This window comes from Carcharodon carcharias, chromosome 1, assembly GCF_017639515.1.
Source record: "Carcharodon carcharias isolate sCarCar2 chromosome 1, sCarCar2.pri, whole genome shotgun sequence".
Lineage (NCBI taxonomy): Eukaryota > Metazoa > Chordata > Chondrichthyes > Lamniformes > Lamnidae > Carcharodon > Carcharodon carcharias.
This window is the reverse complement of record NC_054467.1, coordinates 82860192-82880768: the sequence shown is the minus strand read 5'-3', so window position 1 is coordinate 82880768 and position 20577 is coordinate 82860192. Positions and strand designations below refer to the sequence as shown.

Here is a 20577-nt window from a genome sequence, read left to right as displayed (position 1 = left end):
TACCCTCGCCATCAGACACCTCCCTGTCATTGGATCCTGTCCCCCAACTAATGACCCCTGGGATTTGCCAACCCAAGATTTGCCTTCACAAGATCAGACACCATCAACCTTGGGGTTGGGCATCTGAGAGCCCTCCTTGGGATCAGGGATTGACTTAGCCCTCCCAAACCCATGCTCCCACTAACTCAGAAGCAGACTCCCTATCTGCTCCTGCGACCTCCTTCCTGTGCTCCCTGCCTGACAGGTAGCCAAACCTGTCAATCAGGATAACTTCTGAGTGGGGATCTGTAGAAAAAATAGTTAGGAGCTAGGTTTCCCGATGCTCCACTCTGCCCGCTTAAGAAATCTGCACCTGTCAATATCAGGACCGTATTTTCTGCACGTGTCTAAGTCATTACCATGTTTTTCAGCTTTAACAAATAGAAATGTATTTATTCTAGCTCAAATAGTATCAAAATGCTTGCCACTAACACTAATATTCTAAAAGGGTAATTGTTCAATGTTTATTACAGGCCACAGTATCTCATGAGGGTAACCTTCATGAGTTCAATAAATCAGAACCATGTTTCAAATACTGCGGCCAAATCACTTACGCTTGTAAAATCATTTAATTATACAATCAGAGTTGCCAAAGCTGGTGAATTTTAACAGTCATAACAAATGTTACAAGTTATATAATAAAATCTATTTTCACAGAAATCTAACATTTCACAATTATTTTTAACTTTCACATGGACATCATGTACTGGTAGTTTAACAAAAATGCAAAGTAAACATTGTGCTTGATAGATCAAATGTGACAATTATAACATAGAACATAATATTATTGTCCTTAACTGAATTCATGTTTCATTTTATTCATAGCTCCTGATAATTTGTTAGTATTCTGGACTATGTGTTGTGTTCTTCCTGCATTTTAAATTGTATGCATCTGACATAAAATCAAATCGTTTCATGTTTGGCAATCACATTACTTTTCATATCTGCTATTTCAGAGCAAAGGCTGTCATATTAATAAAAGAATCAAAGGGCAAGTGTAGGTAAAGTTCATTATTTTAGATTTTTATGTTAGCAATAGTTATGATATTTTAAGTCAATTAAAAGAGCAGATGAAATGAACCTGCAATTTTATGTAAAATTCTAAAATGCTTCACATCAATGAAATCAATTACTTTTGAAGTCAAGTCACTGTAATGTAGGCAACCACATCAGCTGATCTGAATGCAACAAGTTCCCAATCCTCCATTGTTGTTTAAGTAATACAATGGGATCCTTTACACCTGCATGAACACGTGCATAGGACCCTGGTTTCACATCTCAATTGAAAGATGACACCTTCAAAAAGTAGCTGCTCTTGAGTGATACACCGAAATATCAGCCTAGACAATATGCTGAAGTTCTGAGGTGGGGCTTGAACCCATAATCTTCTGACTCATGAGACTTTTACCAATTAAGCCAAACGGAGGCTGAGAAATATTTAAAATGAAAATTCCTTTTCATTTTAAAAATACAGTACTAGAAGTTTCACAATTGAATTTTGTTGTGTGTTAGCTGTGGCTCAAGTGGTGACACTCTAGACTTTGAGCCGGAAGGTTGTGCATACAAGGCCTCCTCCAGGATTTGAGTGCAACAATCTAGGCTGATACTCCAGTGCAGTGCTGAGGGATTACTGCACTGTTGGAAATGCCATCTTTTGGAAGGCCCCAACTGTCCTCTCAGATCTCATGACATTATTTTGAAGAAGAACAGGGTAGTTGTACTTAAGTCCTGGCCAATAATATTTATCCCTCAATTGAAATCACACAAAAAAATGATTATCTGGGAGCTTGCTTTGCACAATTTGGCTGCTTGTTTCCCATATTACAAAAATAACTCTACTTTAATAAGTACCTCATTGGCTGTAAAGTGCTTTGGAATGTCCAGTGATTATGAAAGGAGCAGTATAAATGCAAGCCTTTCTTTTGTTTTTTCAGTTTACATCAGGAGGTAACTTTACCAATTTTTACCTCTAGCCCTGCAACTTATTTTTCTTGTCGGGAGCACTTACTGCAAAATTTACCCTTAGGACTCAGTTTAATTGTTCATGTAAACCTTTGTAAAGAGCAACTATTAATTACAATACAATTATGTGCAATGTTGACCATCATTAACTAGAAATCACAGTTGACTAATCCCTCATTATACTTTGGTTTACAGTTGCATATTTAAATGGAGGATAAATTAGAGCATTGACTTCATGCTCCCAACAGAAGGCTTGTTGGCACAAAATTCAACCCACCACGATGGTCTCTCAAGTACCTTCTTGCCCTGAAGGACTGCTGCCCACAGGTTTTTGTAAATCTGCAGAGACAAAAAAGCAATTAATCCATGATTTGAAAACACCAGAGAGAATTAACAGATAATAGCTAAAGTAGTTATTGAAGAACCCGAGAAAGCATTTATTCAGAACGGTTTTATATGTTGCATGAAGCAATTATTGTTGGCTAATTTGATATGTATACAATAAAGAAGACATTCCAGCCAAATTTTGAATTACTCATTCAATAATGCAAAAGATATTTAAAGAAAAATAAGCAGATTTTGCTTACTTCTAATATGGCACTTGGTTACAGGATGAACAACAAATTTTGGATAAAGAATAAGTTTATTACATTTTTGAAGTAATAGCACACATGGGGGACAGTGAACCACAGAAAGATTAAGTTTAACATGATCCAATCTTGGATTTTGAAATACCTCATATCTGAAGTTAGGTATATAACTGAATGAAATGAGGGAATAACTAAAACAAATGGATTGGGGAAGGATTGTTCAACAACACCTCAGTAGACAATAAAATTCCGTGACTCTGCCATATGCACTCATGCATGGTAGTTCACAATTAAACAACTAAAGAGAGAAGGACGCTCCATTAATCAATGACGACAAAGTCCACAATGCATGTGCAAAAGTCAAGACTGATGCATTACAAACCATCTTCCACCAGATGTGCCAAGTGGATGATCTTCTTGGCCTCCTCTCGAGGGCCTCACCATGACATATACGAGTTTTAACATAATTTGATTCGCTCCACATGAGATCCAGAAACAGCTGTGTGCACTGAAACAGGGAAAACCACTGGCTTAAACCACATCCCAGCTGTAGTGCTGCAGACTGAATGTGGCACCACACTAAAGCCATGAGCGATCAGGGACAAAATGCTCCACTGGCAGTCATATCTACCTCAAAGGAAAATGGTTGCGGTTCTTGGAGGTCAATCATCTCAGCCCCATTCATTGCAGGAATACCTCATGGTAACATTCTCAGCAGCGTTTTCAATACTTCGTCAATAAACTTCGATCCATCATAAGGCCAAAAGTGGGATGTTTGCTGTTGATTCTAGTGTTCACTTCCATACACATATCTGGGAGTCTACACACACATGCAGCAAGTACAGGACAACATTCAGACCAGGGCTGTTATGTGGCAAGTAACACTCACACCATACCAGCTACCATCAACAAGAGAGAGAGAGCCTTGACCTTCAGTGGCATTACCATTAGGGAGACATCATTGACCAGAAATTCAACAGGGCATGTCGCAAAAATGCGGTGACTATTACAGCAGTTGAGAGAATTGCTATTCGATGCCGAGTGACTTCCCAAAGCCTCTCCATCACCCACAAAGCACAAGTTAGGAATGTGATGGAATACTCTCTGCTTGCCTGGCTGGATGCAGCTCCAACAACACCTGAGAAGTTCATTATGATCCAAGACAAAGCAGTCCACTTGAAAAGCACTTTACCCATGAGTCTCAATATCCACCCCGTCTACCACCATCATACTGTGGCTGCAGGTGTGCAAGATGCACTGTAGAAATTTCACAAACCTTCTTCAACAGCATCTCTTAAACAGGGAACCTCTACCACCAAGAAGGAAAGGGCAGAAGTGTAAGTTCCCCATTCCATCCAGACTTGGAAACAAATTGCTATTCTTTCACTGTCATTTGCTCAAAATCCTGGAACTTGTTAACCTACAGCTCTACATGCCTCAAGAAGGCGACCCACCACCAAGTTCTCAAGGAAAACTAGGAATGGGCAATAAATGCCACCCTGGCAGAGATGCTCACAACCTGAGAATAATATTTTATAACGTGTTTAGTAATTTTTTTGTTTGGGGAGGGAAAAAATTACAAGAATCATTCCTATCTTAGATCTAATTTACTGAGGAATTAGTGGAACAATTAGTGGTAATCAGTCTTCATAATGACTCACGACTCTTCATAAAGCGGGTCGCTACCGCATTCTCAAGGGCAATCAGGAATGGGTAATAAATGCTGGCCTATCCCATATTCCATGAAAAGAATTTTAAAAAAGTGACAGGAATTGCATTAAAGGATGGAATCTTTAGGGATTTAGAATCTGACGGTATATTGGGACCATTTCTGGTTTGGCAAACCAACCCTGTGAGTAGGGGTCCTTCCGGGTGAATTTTCCGGGGGTAGGAGGGACAGCCAATTACAAGGGTGCCTCTGGGTTAACTGTCCAATTAGAAGTGGGTGGGTGGAGCAGGAGACCGATTGAGGACACAGTATTTATATGGAAACAGGTAATAAGCAAAGTGGTGAAACAGTCTGTTTTGGACAGCAAAGCTGCAGAAGCAAAAGGAGGAGAAAGATGGATGCCATAAGGGGAAGTGCAGCCCAAAGATGTGACGCTTGAGGTGAGGCAGGAAGCTGTGAAAGCATGGAGGCAGGTGCTCTTTCCAGGAGATGGCTGGAGGAGGTCAGCCAGCCTCACAAAACAGGCTTGGCTAAAGGTTGCAGATTGAGATGAGCTGCCAGAGTGTGGTGTGGAGAAAGTGATCCAGTGCAGGAAACACTTCAATGACTTCTTGAGGTCTGGCAAAGTGAGTGGCCAGCAAGAGTCATATGTCAATTACCAATCTTTCATCTTCTTAGCAGTCTTCAGCACACATGTCCTTTGAGGTTTTCTCTTTACAACCAAACCTAAAAAAAGTCTGCTCAGGCAGCATCTTAACTCTTTATCTGCATAGATAGCAACGACAATGTCCCCATCCCACAGTGAGCCCCTTGAAATGTCATGTTCAAGTCCTAAGCAAACATTATGTAAAAATGGTCCTCACTCTCACTCCAGGGAGAAGCACAGAAGTGAGGATGATGCCGCTGGAAATTGGTAAGGTGGCACTGGTGCATACTGTTGCTGATGAAGAGATATGGGTGCCGCAGTGATTACATTATTTACATGACGAAAGCATTACATATGACACTTGCAGCTGACTCTGACATATGACTTACATGCAGCCATGTTCACCGGTAGGAGAAATATAATCATCAGTGAAATGCAAGGGCTTTATCACTCTGTCAACTTTGTGCAGTACTAGTTTTTGTCTTATATGCTGTAGGAACATCGCTGGAGGTGCCACAAGAGATGAGGGAGGAGGCAGTGAGGAGGAGAAGCACTCTGAAGATGTACATTCACATGTTTTGTGCACCCTTCACCATCACAGATAAACACACCACCTTCCTCATCCTCCACCAAGGAAGTCAGGCATTCCCTAACATCCTCTAGCAACAGTGCCACTCCTCCTTGAAGTTCCACATTGTGCAGAGCATCAAGGCACCTGAATGACATTTTGTGACCTTGGTAGATGGAAGGCTTCTCGTATACCTCTGTGGCAGGATGATGCACTAGGTCAGCAGCCAGTTCTTCAACAAATATTCCTTGTCACCCAGGAGCCATCTACTGTGTAGTGGATTGAAGAGCTAAAACACCTTAGACTGCGGAGGGTAAAGGTGTCATGACTGCTCCCTGGGAACTTCACACACACCTGCAGGATCCTTTTGTGATGGTCACATACCAGCTGCACATTGAATGAGTGGAACCCCATACAACTAACAAATGCACTTGGTAGGATTGATGGAGCCTTGATCATCATATGGGTGCAGTCAATTACACTCTGATCCTGCTGAAATCCTGTCATTAAGGTGAAGCGTAAAACCCACTGGGTTTGACTGGCTGCATCCATTTCGAACTTGATGTATTGGGATGCTCTCTGATACAAGATATCCCCATCCTGGCTAATATAGTGGTGGACTGCTGATTGTGAAAACCAACTGATGTCAGATGCTGATCCCTGAAATAAGCCAGATGCATAAAAGTTCAAAGCTATGGTCATGTTCACCAACAGGGTAAATGGGTGGTGCTCATAATGGCATTAGGTTTTCCTCCATCAGGGCGCACGGTTCAGTGACCACTGATGTGACAGCCACAGCCTTTGGACGCACTGTTGCTCTGACAGGTCAAGGAAGTTGACCCTTGGCTTGTACATCCTGTTTAGAGGATAGGGCCTTTTGCTGGATGCAGCCTTTCATCCATTCCCTCTGCTGTAGCTCGATGCTGTTCGCTATGTTGGATGCAGCAACTGGTGCTCCTACGGAGCTTGCTGTCCTTGCTGCTGTGGATGCTGAGCTGCAGAGTGTTGAAGCTCCTCCTCGGTGGATCATGCAACCTGCCGTGGAGTACATGGAACCGTGTATCCGTAAAAGGAAACATTTTTAAAGGATGATGCCATTCCTTATCTCTCCAAATGCCCTCAGTGCAATGACACCAAGTCTCTCTCACTGCTAAATCTCCAAAATAATTTCTTCACAAAATTGTTCCCACCAGCACTTGCCTTGCATTGTAGTTGGCCTACTTATTGCTGTTTTCCCCCCTTGCAGTGCTGCAATGATGATGGCTTGATATGCCAAAGCCTTCCAACTGCGCGCTCACGTTCCTTAACTTACCTGGTCGCTGACAATGGCCCGTGCTCCATTAGCCAATGCACCTGCAAAATGGCTGTTTGTTGGCGTTTTAATTGCTTTAATAGTCTACATGTTGGGGATTCCCAAATGGACTGCCAACCTGCCTCAGGAAAACCAGAGGGAGGCAGGAAGACATGAGATTACTCGCCTGCCATTTATTTCCGCGCTTCTGCCAGCACGCCACACACTGATTCTGCCTCCAACTATCTGGTAAAATTCCATTCATGATATGGAATGGAATGGTGTGAGATGGTTTTGTGCTCGTGATCGCCCACAAACCGTGCCTCATTAATCTGTGATGAGTCTTTGATTTCTGGTGTAGATATCAGTAAGTGAAGGCTAAATTTTTCTCAACAGGGAAATTTGCAGAGATAGAGGGCTAATTACCCAGGACACCCACACACACAGTCTTGGAGCTGAATCTTGGAAGAATGTAATTTGGACATTACAGTTCAGTTCCACTGCTGTGATGCGCAAATATGGCATATGTTTCCCACGTCATCCAATCTGCTTTCTTAGCCCATGGATAGCACCCTGGTCGAGTGTAAGGATACCAGAAAAGTGGAATGTACACTTTTAAAAATAGCGTCCACAAATTATGTTTTATTGGTATGAAAGCTCAAGGGAATTGTCACGGCTTAGATTGGAATATTCCTTTCATTGACCAACAATTAACTTTTTCAACATAAGGCTTTACAAATGCAGAATAAGTGTTTCTTTCTAATTGTAGATTAATACCTAAGGAAATCTTTTTTTGTATTATTTAAATATTAATCTCCTACCAAATGCTACTGTTTCTGAACAAGTGTTAAGATCGCAGACCAGAATATTCAATAATGGTAGTTCTTCATTGCTCATTTTCCAACTTGTTTTGACAAGCTATGAAATTCCTAATGGAGTTGCTAGCAACGTTGCTCATAAATTTGAAATTCCTTAGTGATCAACACATTGGTGAGCATCTTGTTATGTCATAAATCTTTCTTGATCTTTCTCTTCACACAGCATACTCAGGAGCATAAGGTGAAAAAGGCACAGGCTACTGTACTAAGGGAAAAAAAACAACCAAGATTTGCTTTACCTCTCCATCAGCTTTCCCAATTGGTGAATTCAAAATAAAGTCAGGAGGAGCGATGACATCCACTAAAGCAACTGAATCATCCTTCAGCTATTTCAACACAAATAAATATTGTACTTGTTAGTTATGTTTCAAATGTTATTTTTACTGTAAAACAACCATACCAGATCTTATTTTTAAATTAGAAAGTGAAATAAAGTTGTGTGTTGATCTTCCATTTGGACAGTCTTTTAATAGTATTTCTTCATTAAACAGAGTATTTATTGAGTACTGTAACCTGAGAGGTTTAGGCATAACCAGGATATTCCATAATAATGGGACAATTATTTGACCTTTTATGACTGTAGTTATTTTAAATATCTACAATAAAATAACAGAACAAAAATATACAGTGCTGCCCTTTTTTGCGCTCATCAAGCTGAGGGATTCCAGAGCAGGGAAATGGCTCTCCATTTTGGGTATCTAACAGCAACTTCAGCAATGAGCAATGGTAAATCAGATGTACTATATTAAAGACACAAAATATAGTTCCTACTTCTTTGTTCCAAAAATATGCTGTAGTTTCAAGTTTAGAAGAACTCTTATTACACCAATGTGACATTTTTCCATCTGGTGGTCTATCCTAGTGAGATTAATGCCAAGTTTGGGGTGTTTTGGGCTGTCAGCCAATGCCTACTTGTTTAGCTTGTGCAAACATATTTCACATAGGGGCCTAATGGTCAGCAAATAAAAGAGACTCTCCTTTTGTCAGTCTATATAAGAATGAAAACAAAAATCTCGAGGAGGAAGGCTATCTAAATAACTGCATAATTTCCTCTTAAACATTTTTTCCATTTTTTATATTTTAAACATATGAACAGATATCTCAAAACTTTCCAGAAATAGTTTATGTTTGTTAAGCTATTTTTATTCAACTAGATTGTATTTAATTAACACAAATTCTAAATGGTTAGCAGGTTAATAGTATACAACTTAACCTGTGCACAGAGATTTAGAACAGCATTTTGCAATCTTCTTGCAGGTTGGTTGCCGGTGAAATACCCTCCTGTAAATAAACAGTGGATTGACATGATTAATTGTTTGCAAATTATAAGGTCCTTTGACAATCTAGTGGCACAAAATCTTCAGATTCTAATAATCTATAAGGGATCATATCTGACCTTCTACTTCTGGAGGGCAGCCTTGCCATTGGCAATGCATATTGGACTTCGGGCATGTACTACACACAAAAACACACAATTGTTTAAATAAACAATCAAGAGAATTATGGATAATGCATGTCTGAATTTTCAATATGAGCTCCCACTTGCAAGACTTTCCATTGGGAGCACAGTCAAATGGTTGCCTCAATTTTGTTGATTACAGAAAATCCTACATCTTTTCAAAACTAAAAATTCTATTTTTGCTGGGCACATCCTCTGTCACACCCTCCGGATTCAATGGAAGGACCATCCAACAAATGCTAGCGTCCTTCTTGAAACCAGCTTCACAAGCATTCAGGCAAAAATCCTGCAAAATGAACCTCAATGGACTGGACACTATGTCCAGATGGCCGACAAATGTCTCTCCCCCAGGTCCTGTTTTCTCAATTCTCAAAAGGCCAGTGTGCCAGGGAGGACAAAGAAAGTGCTTCAAAAACATTCTGAAGCCCTCCTTGGAGCACAGCCGCATTGATATTAGTGACTGGGAGAAGCTTGCTACCAATCGTTCAAAATGGCGACAACTTGTCCATCGAGCTGCAACATGCTTCGCGTCTAAATGCCTTAATGACGAGACAGAGTGGCAGCAGAGAAGAAAAGAAAAGGAAGCAAATAATGCACTCTGGCTCCCACTACTTCTTGGGACGTCCTGTCCATGTGCCCAAAGATCTGCAGGTTGAGAACTAGCCTGTTCAGTCACATGAAAACCAATGACATAAACTCGCGGCCCTGAGTAGCTGCCATCCTTGAATTGAGGGACAGCCGATGACTTGAGTACAGTTTTGATCACCTTACTTGAGGTGGTACATACTTGCATTGAAAGTAGTTCAGAGAAGGTTCACTCAGCTGATTCCTGGGATGAGGAAAGCTTGAACAGGTTGGGCCTATACTCAGTGGAATTTAGAAGAATGAGAGGTGATCTTATTGAAACATATAAGAATCTGAGGGGGCTTGACAGGGCAGATGCTGAGACAATGTTTCCTCTCGTGGGGAGATCCCGAACTAGGCGGCACAAATAAGGGGTCTCCCATTTAAGCTGGAGATGAGGAGGAATTTCTTCTCTCAGAGGGTCACTAGTCTTTAGAATTCTCTTGTCCAGTAAGCAGCAGAGGCTGGATCATTGAATATATTCAAGGTTAACTTAGACAGATCTTTGACCTACAAGGAAATCAGAGTTTATAGGAAGCAGGCAGGAAAGTGGAGTTAAGGCTACAGTCAGATTAGCCAAGATCTTATTAAATGGCAGAGCAGGCTCAAGGGGCTGAATGGTTCCACTCCAGCTCCTTTTTCTGATGTTCTTATGAAAATTATTTAAAGTTTTTCATGCTTTTAAAATCTACATTTTGTCTCATGCAAAAGATTGCTCTGCAATCAAATGTACAAAGCAAACTGTTTAATCAGAATTTACTCCTGGTTTATTAAGAGCATGCATGAACTCATTCACAAGGAGTGAGGGAGCTTGTCTCTCAAACTGGAATGGTGAAAGAGTTCTGAAATTCATGGCCAGTGGAACTTCTAAATTCAAGCTGAATGGTGAGATTCCTGAACTTATGTCCAGTGCAACAAGTCCAGTTCTTGTTGGTGGAGAGGATCTTCATTTCATTTTTAGTATAGGAAGCAGAATCTAGTTTTAATCTTAGTTCCACTGCATGCTCATAGCTCTAGAGGTGTAGCAAATGAGTTTACTAATCAATGGTTCATCTGACTAAATGCGTCATGATCTGCAATTGGCCTGCCATAATGCAAAAAACGTTTGCTTTGTTCAGCTTGATTTTTTTTCCATCAAATCTTGTTTGGGAAGTGTATCTAAGTTTATCATACTTTAGGCTGGAGGCATTGGTTAGGAAATGAGACATGAATGCTCAGGAAAAAAAGAGTGAGACCCAATTATAATGACTAAAGATAAAAAATTGCCACAATGAAAAGCCTAAAACGTATGATCAAATTATAGCTGTTGACAGTCCAAGATGGTGGTCCTTCCTGAGTACATTTACAGATTGGACATAGGGCACCTCACAACCAGACAGCACACATAGGCAAATTCTACATTAAATGTAGACATAGGAAATTTAAAAAAGGCAAATGATAGAAATTCAAATCCCACTTACCTTGGTACAATGCTGTTGTATGTTTAGTAAGAGCCCACAGACCATATAAGGAACTGAGACGTTCTAACACAGGTTGTAAGTTGATTGGTGTGGCAGAGCTATGAATAAAGTCATGAAATCTTTGCAACACATTGTACTCAATGAACACAATTGCCAAAGATCTGCAATAATACACCTAGAGGGGGAAAAATAATGGTTTCACACAACAGTAGGAACTAATAGTAAATCTATAATTTAATAAAGTTAACCTAGGTTAATTTTTTTCAATGGTAGAATCCGGTAGCAAGATTGCCATCAACTCTCCAACATTTGACCTGCTGGTGATGGTGAAAACTAGTTACTAGGAGAATTTCTAGTTTGCTTCTTTTCTCTGCCTTTTCTGATATGGCCTTTTTTGTCTGGAATTTAATATAGGCGATGGGTTATTGCCACCAGCTGGAGAGCCTGTGAGAGCCTAGTGCTGCTTCTTATTGGGAAGGCCCATGGAATTAAGTGTCAATGTGGGTCCTTCCCCAGATCAAGGACCTGGGTACAGGAGTCCTGCCTGCTGAGAGCTGATGGCCAATCACAAACTGGCAACTCTTCATTACTCGGCAGCACCACTGAGGAGGCAGTGGCTGCTGTCAGTAATGCACCCAACCGAGGCTCAGGATTGCCTGGGTCCCTCGACAATCCTGAGCCTTGGTTGGGTGCATCACAGGTGAGTGATGGTTGGAGGAGGATCACAGGATCAGGGTCTTGGAGGAGAGGGGTCATCAGCAGGGCTTGGGGGTTGGTTCTCAGCAGAAGCCCCCTTCCTGATGCTAAGTCCCTTAATGAGGCACCAAGTGCCTTTGAATGAGGGATACTCCACTGGGAGCCTGCAAGCAACCCTGGCAGGGTTTGCTTATTGGGCTTCCTGCTTGTAGAGTCTCCTATCTGTCGCTGGGTGAACACCAGCAATGGCAGGATGAGGTCCTTCATTGACTTAATTGGGGCAGAGGTGGGAAGGCAGTGGCGTTGTCACCTGTCGCCATCCCATCCAATTAAATGCCCACCCCACCACCAACCTCACCAAGGGGAGGGCATTCATTCTGTCCTTGGTTGGTCTTTTGGACCAAAACAGGGCCAGAGGGTTGTCGATAATGATCATAATGTTTTCTATAGCCAGTTTCACTATTGATAGCTGGTCTCCTTCCTCTTTCAGCAACCCGAATTACTTCACTAGATGCCTCTTAATTTATTTTTCATTATGTAGTTCAAATCAAGACGATCCCACTCGCTAGTTAGGTAGTTTTGCTCAAAGGACATTAATTGCAACTGTATCAAGTAGTAACTGCAACCTGTTAAGTCAAATTGGTGTATCTTTACATTTTGATCCGATCAGGAATTTCACAAGGATAAAATGCAAAATTTGAATTAGCCAGCTGTAGTGGTGCAGTGCATAGGAACTAATCCACCATGGAGGGGTAGGTCAAAGGTTCTCAACTATTTTCAATTTCAACTGTCACTCAGTGGGGTTCTACAAACAGAAGTCATTTCCCAAAAGGGCAAGCAAACTGACATGATTCAATCTCCCTGCACAGCTCTTGCACACTTCCTGGATCTGGATATTGGCAATAACCTGTGAATAACCATCATTCCGTCCTCTAAGCTGACAAGAACTGTGGCACACCAAGACTATGCCAGGAATACAGGGTAAAAAATTAATTTTAAGAATCTGGTAACAAGTTGCTGCCCCAAGTAATAAAGAAAATGTAGCTTCATTACATTCTAGCCTGTCAGTAAATACACAATCTCAGAGTTACGATTGGTTGAAGTATTAAATATATTGTGACCTTATTTGACTTTTACCAGATGTCTTGAAACTCCATTGTTAGGTCTAAAAAGAGTGCCTCCCCAATCTATGGGATAGGGAGTAGTATACGGAATTGGCAGGAGGGGGGATTTGAACTTAAAATGAAAGACAATAAATAAAGAGAAATATAAACATTCAAAAAAAATGATAAATTAATCAAATAGCAATATGATTAACGCCTTAGAACTTACTTAGCCATTCCAAGAACAAGGGAAAGTTACAACAGCAAGACAAAATCCCTGGTAACTGTGAGTCAAGTAGTTTCTTGTAACCTTTGGACATAAAGGGCCTGAAATTCAGTTGCATAGCACCACTAAAGTCACCTGTGTTTCCTGTTGGCCTCTTCCTGCACAGTGTTCTGCAAGAATATGGTGCCCAGTGGGGTGTTTCCTGTGTGCATGGGGAGGTGTTGATTAGGTCTTGCCGTCACACAACCCAGCTGGGCTGATGTGATGCCAGAATCCCAAATTTGGGCAACAAATGTGCTGGCTACCCTGCATTGTTTACTCACAAGTAAAGAAGCATGAAGCTGCACAATGGGCCCTGGAGTAGCAATATTTAAAGGGTCAGGCTTGATTGCAGATATGTTTTTTTTTGGAACATTTTCCTGTCGTGCTCTCGAGTGTTTTGGTGAGTTCCTGCATTTGCTAAAGGGATGGCAGAGGATTCGTTGACTTGTCCACGCAAGGGTTGCAACACAGGAACATTGGACTTAGAAGCAGGATTAGGCCATTTGGCCCTTTGAGCTTGTTCCACCATTTATTAAGAGCATGGCTGATCTGGTTGTGGTCTCAACTCCACTTTCTTGTCTGCCCCCAATAGTCCTGGACTCCTTGTCTATCAAAAATCTATGTAACTCAGCCTTGAATAAATTCAATGACCTAGCTTTCACTGCTTTAATTCCACACACTAACGACCCTCCGAGAAAAAAATTCTCCTCATCTCAGTCTTAAAAGGGAGACCTCTTATTTTGAAACTGAGTCCCCTAGTTCTAGTCTCTCCCACAACTAGAAACATCCTCAAGTATCTACCCTGTCAAGTCCTCTCAGGATCTTATATGTATCAATCTCATCTGTCATTCTTCTAAACTCCAATGGATACAAGCCCAATCTGTTCAACGTTTCTTCATAGGATAAGCCCTTCATCCTAGATTTGGGGGAAGCAGTGGCAGTGCCTCTGGGTCTGCAGAATGCCAGGAAGATAGTGCAGAGGCAATGGAGAGGAAAAGCTCTGTGTCATTCCCACTGCCAAATTGGAGCTGGACTCCTCCATGCTACCTGACTGTGACAGAAGTCTGTCTAACAGGCCAGCCAATGCATCCCAGTGTACATGCCCATTCAGCTCTCTCCCATCTGCATTTCTGTATTGAGGTCCTCATCTGCAACAATAATAGTCTGATACCTTGCCCTCCGCTGAGCTGGCAAAGAAACCATCTGTGAATTTTGGCCTGCTTGCTTGGTCTTTCAGCACATGCTGGTCACAAGATATGCCTATAGTAAGTGAGCTGGTAGCTGCAAGTGTCAGATGAAGTGATAGAGCCTCTTCATTAGTGTCGTGGTGTTGCTCTCTGAGGCTCCAGGTGGGTATCTGAAAGCAAGAACTCAGAAGAGAAAGGCTGCTGTGAGGAAGGTGGATGGGGTGGGAAGCAAGAGGTGTATGGTCACAGGATCAGCAGCTTGCTCATTATGCTAGAGCATAAAGCAATGTTCTCAGCAATATTGGATGTTCTGGGCCCTGTTGCAGCTGAAACCATGATGCAGAGGATTTTCTCCTCCTTAGGGTTCAGGAGATGCAGACATTCTTGTTTCCCTATCAGTTCTGCTCTGCTCCCTGTTATTGTGTGCCACCATATCCTGTAAGAGGGAGGAAGAATGTTAATGGTTGTGTAATACTGTTTGGGTGAAGTGCCTGCCATGGATGAATATCTGGAAGTATGTGGATGCACAGAGAGGTGGGTGTGAGGCTGGCAGCATGGTAGGCATGCGAGGTAAGGTGGTGTAACTGGATGTTAGGCATAAATTCAGAATACCAGGGAGTGACAGGCATATGGTACATTGAGCAGCATGAGACACTGGTGGAGCAGTGGGTAGGAGATGTCATGTGAAGGTGCATTCACTGACCTTGAGCAAGTTTGAGGTCATTAGACCTCTTGTGGCACTGCTGTCAGGTACTCAGGTCCAGATGTTTGGAGTTGTCATCCTGGCCATCTGGCCCTTCTGAGAGTGATTTTTGAGGGTCTCCAGGCGGAGGGCCATGGCGTCTTTCTTCCTGCTCACTTGCACCTCTGATGCCTTCAGCATTGCATTTGTCACTATGGATCCCTCTGCCTGTTCTGATATTCAATTTGCAAGAAATTAAATTGCAGCAATCCTTTTTGTAGTTTCCCTTTAAAATACAGCCTGCTTTTATGAGAGCAAGCTGCCTGTACCACGTGATGTATAAACAATACTGCTGTGTGCAGAGCTTGATGGCAGATTTGCGGAGCAGACAGGAGCGCTGGAGGCACACCAGCCTTGGCCATGATCGTTCAGATGAGGTGGGTACACAAACTTTACGTGTTGCCCACCTCAATCTGAATGTGGGCAGGCAGGTCACAAATAGCCCAAAAAACAGCTAATTTCTAGCCCACAGTTTCCAGCAACGTTTATTTTTGAAAGAAATTCAGTGTCTGCTGAAAGCAAGCTAATAATGATGTTTTAAAGCAACCAGAAAAATTTCTTTAGGTGCTAACACAGTATATAAGTGCTATGAATTCAGATTACTAAGCACAATTCCAAGGTGTACACCTTTGAATAGAATTCTGTATGTGATAGGAGGGCATAAATTATGAAAACATAATAACAAAATATTTTACTTAACTAAACGTCAGCATTGAAGAGTAGATGGAAACAAGCACACACCAATTCATCCCACAAAACTCATTTCTAAAAGGAAAACAATAGCGGATAAAAGGAAATCCTTCCAAAATTTGATTTAAATCCGGTTAGCTAATCCAATGTTTAGATACTTACGTGGACATGTACCTCCCAGTGTTCCAGTATCTTTTACAGTTGGATTAAAATCTAGTGATGTATTTGGAAATTATTCTTATAGAGAACAAATGGTCAGTTGGACAGTAAAATTATATGAATTTCTTGCTTTTGCTGCAGAGAAGGGAGATGAAAAGATACATTTCTGGAGAACTTTGAGCTGTGCTATTAAAATTAGAAAAAAAAATTCAAGACTTGATAGAGGAGAAGATAGTGTAATGTTCGGACCATTTACCAATATCAAAGCATTAGACATTATGCAAAAATGGAAACAGTGTGCAGAATTTTTCGGCAGCGGGGTTTTATGTTCCCGCTGTCGTCAATGGGGTTTATAATGGCTCACTGCATTTTATGGCCCCGTCCCTGCTGAAACAGGGCCTTAAAATTCTGTCCAGTATACTTCTGGACGTTATTGGCTATAACATGGCGGACCCAATTTCAGGAAGCCCAAATACAAGGCCGTAGGGTAAGAACTAAAACAGATTAACATCTCATTAAGGAAAAATGGAATACCTTCAAAACTATACTGGAGAGCATGCAGGATAAATACATACCTAGGACAAGCAAGTAGAGACAATTAGATTAACAGTACAACCCAAACTGAAATAGAAACAAAAATGAACTTCACATAAGCCTGAAGAGAGGAAGATTAGAGGATCTTATCTTATGATCTTGTAGAATGATATTAACAATGAGCAAAAAAGAAGCATCTGAAAGACTTTTTGTTCATTCTTACTTATATATTGAATGATTTGTGCTATACTTTAAATGAAATGAATGACTGAATGTGTTCACAGAAAACAGGTTGGGCAAATATATACTGGTAAGTTGTGACATAGAAATATTGCTTTTATTTTCATAGTTGAAAGATAATGACAATAACAACAAAACAAGTATTGGAAAACAGAGCACCCTATGTTGTTAAACTGAGGCCTTTCTGATAAAAAATGCAAAATAGTTAACTCAGGAAAGAAAAATAAGAAATGTGTGAGCAAAAGCATCAGAGGGGAAGGACAGGTTAGATTGTGTAACCCAATTAAACATTTTTTCTACAATAATACAGAGGATAAAGAACAAATTGAATGAATTACAGGCACAAATTCAACTAGAGGGTATGCCACGTATCCATTACTAAAACATTGCTGTAAGATGGTCGGGACCATGAACCGAATATACCTGGTTATAAGGCCTACAGGAAAGGAAGGGTATACTGGGAGAGGAGAAGAAATAGTCTGAGTGTTTTTTTAAATTACTTCAGTAATAGAGAATATAGCACGAGTTAAGCAGGCAGTCACGTCTCCACGGGTAGAATTATAAAATAGAAAAGAATTTAAGACTCTAGTTAAGAGTTGTGCATAGGCCCTCCTGGTAGCAGCTACAAAGTGGCGTAATACAGAAATGCAGAGATTAAACAAACACGTTGCGAAGGCAGTGGTTTTAATCAGACATTTTAAATTTCATTTAGATTGCACCAAGAACCAACAAAGGGCAGGCTGTATTAGATTTAATAAGAAGAAATGAGCCAGTTTTAGTTAACAGCCTAATTGTGCTTGAACATATATCTAATAGCAGCATGCACATACTTTCTGTTCATTACTTACATACTTGTCATGATTTTGTTCAGCCTGGGGTCAGGTTTGGGTACTACCATATACAAATCCTTCTACTTATCTTTTAGTTCTCGCAGTGCTAGGCAGTGTTGCTGCTCTGAAAAGGCCTTCTCCCAGGTCTAATGCTCTAAGTGGTACTAAAGCTAGGTTATTTTTATTTCAATTTAATATTACTTTTTAAGCTTAATTTAATTTTAAATTGAATTGCTATCTCCTGTGTGATCTGCACAACATAATTCTCTCAACTGTCTTCAGCCTGTGCCATGCTACTCCTGGTTGCCACTCATTCACTATCTTCACAGGGAATCTAGCACTTTATATTAAAGTGCCCAAAGCACCATAATTTGTCTGAAATGCTAAGAAAGCTGTAAAAACAATTCATCAGCTTCCTGGTGAAATGAGCAAGTAAACAACAACCAGGAGCAGCATGGTTTGAGATGATGATAGGTAAGTGAGTGAAGCATTGGGTGCAGGCGGTCACAATCTGCTTACTCTGCATGTCTCTGGCAGCTATGATGCACCTACTCTAGTGACTTTACAAGCATGGGTGCCACATAGGCTGCGATGGAATTGACTGGAACTGGTGCATCAGCCATTTTCAATTGCTCTGTTGTCCACAGCGATGGGAGCTGAATTTTGTGGCCTGTGTCTCTGTGAGAATTCATCAATCTGATCAGTTGAAGAGAGACACTGTACACAACGTTGCTTGGCCTGCGACATACATGCCACAGATTTCTGTAGAGGGCCTTATTTTGGACCCATCTCTCGACCCTAATGTGTCGCTGAAAATCCCACAAAAATTCTGTGGGCAGCTATAAGCTTAATGAACATCAAACACCATTTGTTCACCGTAGATTGCAAAATTCAAGCCATTGTTAATAAAATGCATTTTTAGTTAATATCTACTCACTTAAAAATCAATACTTAATTTTTTCAGCTACATATACTCTGAGTTCTCTTTAGTTTATTTTATTTTGTATTCAGAAATGAATGCATAGTGAATGTAAAAAATACCTTATCTGGTCAGTTAGGTAATTTGTCACAATCATTTTAATACAAGTATAAAATTGAATTTAAGGGTGGACTTTTCCGTGCCCACTGGCATCAGGCGTCATGACGGGCGTAAATGGACAATATTGCGGGAAGGCCAAAAATTGGTTTCACAATGTTGTAAAACCAGTTTACAATCATCCGCTCTGCCCGTCAATGGCAGGCTGCATTTCCCGCCGCTGCATGTTGGGAACTTCATTGTAATACATCTGCATATCACTATAAGCCATGCTCACTGGAATCATCTCCCCATGCTGGATCATATGGGCACGCGATGTGACTGCACACTGACATGTTTCACAATAGCATTTATAAGATGTGCACCTGGTGGGCTGCACTTTGAGGGGAACTCAGAGGTGAGCGCACAGTAATGTTGCGCAGCGCTCACAAAGGTCATGTCACCTGTTGGACCGCAAGGTTGAGGCGTCGCGCATTCAAGCAACGGCACAGGCAAGTTACATTTTCCCAGCTGGCTGACAGTCAGATGCCGGAGCAAGGGTTGAGGTGAGTTGGTGGGTGGGGTGGGGGGTTGGGTGGTGGCGTGTGGTGAGGGCAAGGGCTGCACTGTGGTTGATGGTAGTGTACAAGCATGTGCGGTGTTGGGGGGGGGGGGGGGGGGGGGGGGGATGGGAGGTGGAGGGAAGCAGTCATGCATTAAGGAAACTTTGTATAAATTGACTTTTCCTCCACAGCTGATACAGTTCAGATACAGCCACATTGGCATGCTTGGTGTCAGGCTTCTAGCTTATCTGCCACTTGTTATGGCACAGTGGATGATAAATGCTGAGCTGTTCAAATCCCAGAGGGAAATTTGAAACAACTGCCTCAACTATTTTATAATTTGTATTTATTTTGAGATGCATGCCTTGAATTCAGTAGTAAAAAGACCAATGAGTGTTTTAGTGGGCTAGAACAATTGGACAACTGGGCACGTTGTACAAACTCCTTGTGGAATTTGGCCATGGAGCAGTCACTGGTGGAGATGCTCACAGCCCCTTGCAATACAATCATTCAGGTTTGGACCAGTCACCCCCATGGTTCAAGCTAACAGTGCAGCCTTGCAGTGCGGGTTAGGAGAATGCCTATGCCTGAGCTGGGAGCACAGCATGCAGTCCAGTGGGCAAAGCTGCCGCCAACTGGTCAGGTGGAGTGGGGCGGAGGAAGGTGGGGTTTCGGACAGCCATGCAGCACCCTAAACTCTGGCCATCCAAGTGACGGCCAGCACTCTCTGGGGTGTGTTAGGGGACTTTCAGATTCAACCAGGAGAGGCTCTTCGTACACCCAAGCTAACCCACGCTTCTCTCTCTTTCATCTTGCAGGAGTACAACATCAGGAGCGTGGAGCCTGGTGACCTCATGGCGTACAGAATGAGGATTTGAAGGAGAAGAAAGCAGCGGAGGTGACTAGCTGGGCAGAGGGAGCAGCCACACCCTCAGGAAAAAGAAGCGGCAGGGGCTCCCGTGCATGCTGCTGAAGAGCCACAGTGAACCGTCACTGTTCGGCACCTAGCTAGACCCAGGGTCTATAGATGGCACTTGTCAATCCTGCAGGTGACTGAGAACCACTGTTGCCAAAGACTGCGCATGTCCAGGGAGCTATTTGGTTACATCTGCCACCTACTGCCGGATTTGGCACCCACGGGGACATGGAGGGTATCCACGGCCAGTGGCTGTGAAAGTGACTGCGGCACTCAATTTTTACGCCAGTGGCTCCTTTCAGGGCTCCACAGGTGACCTCTGTGGGATATTGCAAGCCTCCAGGCACAAATGCATCCATGAGGTCAAGGACACCATCTTTGCAAAGGCACACAACTTTGTGCATTTCGCCCAGGATCAGGAAAGCCAGGAAGCAAGAATGTTGGGATT

General features: G+C 42.0%; 1 protein-coding gene across 2 annotated transcripts in view; it reads right to left on the bottom strand.

Moving 5' to 3' along the window:
* Positions 1-589: 589 nt before the first annotated feature.
* Positions 590-20577, bottom strand: part of acox3 (acyl-CoA oxidase 3, pristanoyl) — a 211894-nt gene continuing 191906 nt past the window's right edge. The window contains exons 15-18 of one of the 2 annotated variants that reach the window (XM_041197722.1): positions 11187-11361; positions 8857-8924; positions 7883-7969; positions 590-2340 (exon numbers count right to left, since the gene is read on the bottom strand). In XM_041197722.1, coding sequence (XP_041053656.1) covers positions 2221-2340; positions 7883-7969; positions 8857-8924; positions 11187-11361 — 450 coding nt within the window. In that variant the 3' untranslated portion in view covers positions 590-2220. Of the gene's footprint in view, positions 2341-7882; positions 7970-8856; positions 8925-11186; positions 11362-15143; positions 15356-20577 lie in introns of those variants that run through there. The other variant, XR_005944229.1, reaches the window with a different exon arrangement.